This window comes from Nymphaea colorata, chromosome 3 (assembly GCF_008831285.2).
Source record: "Nymphaea colorata isolate Beijing-Zhang1983 chromosome 3, ASM883128v2, whole genome shotgun sequence".
Lineage (NCBI taxonomy): Eukaryota > Viridiplantae > Streptophyta > Magnoliopsida > Nymphaeales > Nymphaeaceae > Nymphaea > Nymphaea colorata.
This window is the reverse complement of record NC_045140.1, coordinates 3848256-3853213: the sequence shown is the minus strand read 5'-3', so window position 1 is coordinate 3853213 and position 4958 is coordinate 3848256. Positions and strand designations below refer to the sequence as shown.

The window sequence follows — 4958 nt, the reverse complement described above, 5'->3', positions numbered from 1 at the left end:
CCCTGCAATCAAACGCAGCCCAACGGTTCCGCGTTTGATAGGCTGGAATTTTTTTTTAAATTTGAAACATATTTCCAAAGCTACAGTAACATAAACACTACCTGGGAGTTGCAACTTTCCATGATTGGAGTTGCAACTTTCCATGATTTTTTTTTTTTTAACGAAATACAGAATGATTCATTCAGTTCATTGTTTGGATCAGACTAACTTGGCCCAGCCACCCCTTGAGATCCAAATGCAAAAAGGAATTTGGATAGCGTCCGTCTAAGTGGGTCCACACTTTAAGAAAAAGGATGGACTTCAAATGTCTAAAATAATCATGATGAACTTGGAACTGACCTGTAAGAGGAGGACTACTTTGACAAATAGAACTGGGAAAATTATAATCTGATTTCGCTTCCAAGATTCTAGAACTGGTGGACTATTTTAACAAATAGAACTCGGAAAATCATAATCTGCTTTGATTTCCAAGATTCTAGAACAAATGGTGCATTAAAAGGCTAAAGGTTTCAGAAGTCCAAGAGAATTTATGCACTTCTCCATTCCCTTTGGGAGATTTTTCTTTTTTCTCTTTTGCGCTGAAGGATTATTTCTCAATTTAGATTGGATAAGTCTACCATACCAGGGTGGTGAAAGTTTGGTCATCAACGAATGCTATTTTTGTATTAACGAAATCCACCTTTCTTTTTTTCTGGTTCTAGAAGAAGGAATAAACAGCAGAACTTGTTTGACTGACTGAGCCAATGGTCGCAGCTCAATGGCGCAATCAATTGGGTAAAAATTATTCGCAACGTAACACAATTGCTTGCTCGACTGCGTCTTATTTGCATGGAAGGATTTGAATTCATGCCGTGGTAAAGAACAAGTGAACAATGAATGTCGAAGAAAAAGTATAATTCGATACAAAGTCATGATGTATGTATGGTAAAGTTTGCCCGTGTTTGGTCCTTCTCATACAGCGGGAACAAGTGGACACCCTTAAGAATTAAGAATTAAGAATCTAAAACGACAAGGTTTTGAGGATTTGATCAACAATTGATCTTTATTTATAATGTGTCTAGGTTGATTTTGAATCCCCAAGAGTTGACATCTCTGCACAATAGAAAAAGGCAAAGTTATATTTCATTATAGAGATCAAATAATTTCTACGAAACAAAATTGTCCCTGAAATGCAAACAAAGACTAAAATCTAACAAAATCACACAACTCATTGTTCGTACCCCAAGGATCATAAACCTCCGTCATAAGAGATGACGCTTGTTGAGTAATGACAAATCTCTAGAATTCTGCTCATCATGTGTGGCGTTACCGGAGATTTTGATATGTTTGGTCTCATAGTAGTAATATATATCCGTTATGGTCTATACATGATCCAATGAATCTGCACTTTACAGCTTCATTCTAAATTTTATTTAGCAAGTATGTGCTAATATGAACATAACATGGGTAAAAGTGTATAGGACATCATAGTTAAGATGTTATCCAAGAAAAGCAAAATAAGGAGATTTGTTTGTTAAAATCAATTGGGCAATCAATTAATCGCATGAACAGCAGTGTAAGAACTAAAAAGCTTTAGTCCAAAGTCTTGAGGGAAAGATTGCTAGCGTGAAACATATTCAAGGCACATTTAACAATATGACAATGTTTTCCTTCATCCCTTCTATTTTGTGGAAAGGTTCTCGGATAAGTTTGGAGGGAGTTAATGAAGTCATTCTAGGATTACTCTTCTCTGTCATCACACTGAAAAGTTGCGATGTTAGAAGAGAATTTTGTTCTAACAAAGTTGCAGCATTGGAAAGAACAATCTTTATTTGGAATACGTATCGAACTGCAAGCTCATTTGATGCACCAGTCATGAAGAGGTTTAGAGTCCTGAGGACGCCTGGATTTCATTTGTTTTCTTCTTTCGTTTTGTTTCCTCTTGCCAGTTTAGAAACTGAATTCAACTCAGTTAGCTCAATCGAGAATGACGTACAAGAAGGATGCCACAATGAAACCGAACACCACCATCTTATCTACAAAATGCTAAAGAAATTGAGAAGCAACAGAGTTCGTCTTCATCAAAATGAAAAATCCCCACTAACAAGATCCCACAAACAAAAACGGAGACAAAACACAAAAACATGATGAGACAGAGGCATTCCAAGTTCATGATTGAAGGTCTGATCTCTCCCGGATTGCACACGGTTTCTGCTCCACTATGTACAATGGTTCCAACGAGCAGAAGGAAAGGAGTAAGATTTAGTGGATGCCCAGAGCTTGAATTCTCTTGACAATGGCCAAGGAAGAAGCATTCCTGGCATCCCACGCTTCCTTGGTCTCCTCCTTGCAGGCCTTCATCATGGAGTGGAGGAACCGGTCATTGCCGTCCAGTATGCTGACGATCTGCCTCATGCTCGGCCTCTCCTGAGGGTCGAAGCCGGTGCAGACAATCCCCAGCTTCAGCATCCGCGCCACTTCCTTCGCGTCGTACTGGCCGTCCAGCCTCGAGTCCGCCAGTCGCAGCAGCGCCTCCCTCGCGTCGGGCTCGTGCACCTTCTTCACAAGCAGCACATCCGGCCGCCGGAAATCGACTGCCATCCTACCGCAGGCAATCTCGAGCAACACCACACCGAAGCTGTATATGTCCGTCTTCGTGGAGGCCGCACCCGTTGCCATGTATTCCGGGGAGATGTACCCGAAGATGCCCCGGACAGAATCGGAGTTGCCGCCGATGGAGTGGCCGTGGGCGTTGCGGGCGAGGAACTCCGCGAGGGCGAAGGCGCCGAGGCGGGGGTTGAGGTCGGAGTCGAGGAAGATGGAGGAGGAGGTGATGCTCTTGTGGATGACCTGCTCCTCCCATTCCTCGTGGAGGTAAAGAACGGCGGAGGCGAGGGCTTTGACGATGGCATACCTCTGGCGCCATGGCAGGACGAAGTTGCCCGGGTGGAAGAGGAATTTGCTGAGGGAGCGGCCGTGGGCTAGGTAGTCGTAGACGACAAGCATCTCACCTTGGTCCGTGCACCACCCTCGGAGCTGAACCAGGTACCGGTGGCGGAGCCGTCCGATGTTGGTGAGTTCGGAGGCGAAGCGGGCGCGCAATGCAGGGCACGTCTTCATTCCCAGCCGCTTGATCAGGACTCTGACGTTGTTCTCCAGCACGCCGTGGTAGGCAGTGCCGAAGTCCAGTTCCGCAACCATGTTCGCCTCTGCGAAGTCCCCTGTCGCCGCAATGAGCTCCTTGTAAGAAATTTCCCTCGGCGTGTCGACGGCCGGAATCGAGGTGGGCTGCCACGGGTTCGAGTCCGGGCTGGCAAAGCTGGCGTCCGAAGCGGTGAGGTAGACGGTCGAGCCAGATGAGGATGATGTGGTTGTGTTGATGGTGGCGGTGGTGGTGGTTCCATTGGATGAGGATGAAGACAAGGAAACGTAAGGTGCCACCGAATTGAATGACGGCAACGGCGGCAATTCGGCGGCGGAATTACTGGATAGAGCGTCGACCACCCATTTCATCGGCGGCCGGGCTCGCGGGTCGTTGAGCGAACACAGGAGGCCGAGATGGATCAATCTCTTGGCCTCCGCTACAGAGTAGGACGCATCCTTCGTTATGCGATCATCGACCGCCTCGACCGAGCTTCTGGCGTCGTGAAGCCGGCGAACCCAGTCGAGCAGCATGATCTGGTCGTCCGGAAACGCGAGGTCGACGGCCCGCCGGCCGGAGAGGACCTCGAGCACAACGATCCCGAAGCTGAAGACGTCCGACTTAGCTGTGGACATGTTCTTCTTCCGGAAGCTCTCCGGCGGTAGATAACCGATTGTGCCGCCGATTTTGCTGGTATTGGAGAGGCGGAATTGCCAGTGGTGGGAGGAAGACGAGGACGAGAGCGAGCTCGAGAGAGTCTGCGTCGTCTCCAGCTCGTGCTCGAGCCACCTGGCGAGGCCGAAGTCGCCGAGACGGGCGTTGTAGTCGGCGTCGAGCATGACGTTGCTCGTCTTCACGTCCCTGTGGATGATCTGCGTCTCCAGCTGGTCGTGGAGGTAGAAGAGCGCGGCGGCCAGACCGGAAAGGACCCTTTCACGGCGGGCCCAGTCGAGCGACGCCGCCTGGCGGGGGAAGATCAGCCGGTCGAGGCTCCGATTAGGCATGTAATCGTAAACAAGAAGAAGCTCGTCCGCCTCCACGCACCAGCCGCGGAGGCGCACCAGGTTCCGGTGACGGAGCTGCGCGACTGCCACGAGCTCCGCCGCGAACGTCTTCAAGAAGCGCTCCCCCTTCTCGGCGACGCATTTCACGGCGACAAGAGTGCCGTCGCTGGGCAGCACAGCACGGTAGACGCGGCCGAACCCGCCGCTGCCGAGAAGCTCGTCCTTACTGAAGCCGCTGGTACCAACATAGAGCTCCGCGTAGCTGAATATCCTCGGGTTCTCCTGGCACACCTTGCCGGAGAACACAATTCCAGCGGTATCATGAAACGCCTCTTCGCCCTTCGCCTGCTCCTGGCGCCCCTCCTTGCGCTTGCTCCCATTCTCGTCAGCTGGTTCCTCCAAGAAGTGCCTCGGGTTGGGGCACGGCAGGTTATGCCAGAGGGCAGCCCAGTTCAAAGTGCAGAACCGGTGGAGCGAGCGGCGGAGGAGGGGGAGGAACCGCGACTTCCGCTGCTTGGCCGGCGGTTGGACCTCCTTTTGGTCGGAGGACGCGAGGAATCCGGCGAAGATGTCGTCAAGATCGGCAGGAAGGACGAAACAGAGCCTTCTTGGCTTCTTTCGCTTCTCCTCTCCCATTTCTCGATGCCTTGAAGAAGAAGAAGCGGCGGAAGAGGAAGGAGACGAAGGGCTTCTTCAGCTTCTGCAGACGCTTCTGCCTCTGCCATTTAAGAAGAGGAAGAGAAAGCGAAGCGACGCAGCAATTAAAATGTCAACATAGAAGGTCCATCCGGCGGGGCCACTCGACAATGACGCCCAAAGAGTGTGGGGCTTTC

General features: G+C 50.0%; 1 protein-coding gene across 1 annotated transcript; it reads right to left on the bottom strand.

Annotated features, from left to right (window-relative positions):
- Window positions 1-1928: 1928 nt before the first annotated feature.
- Window positions 1929-4867, bottom strand: LOC116251184 (receptor like protein kinase S.2). The gene has a single exon (XM_031625297.2). The coding sequence runs from the start codon at window positions 4759-4761 to the stop codon at window positions 2242-2244; it is 2520 nt and encodes an 839-aa protein (XP_031481157.1). The 5' UTR covers window positions 4762-4867; the 3' UTR covers window positions 1929-2241.
- Between the last annotated feature and the right edge of the window lie 91 nt (window positions 4868-4958).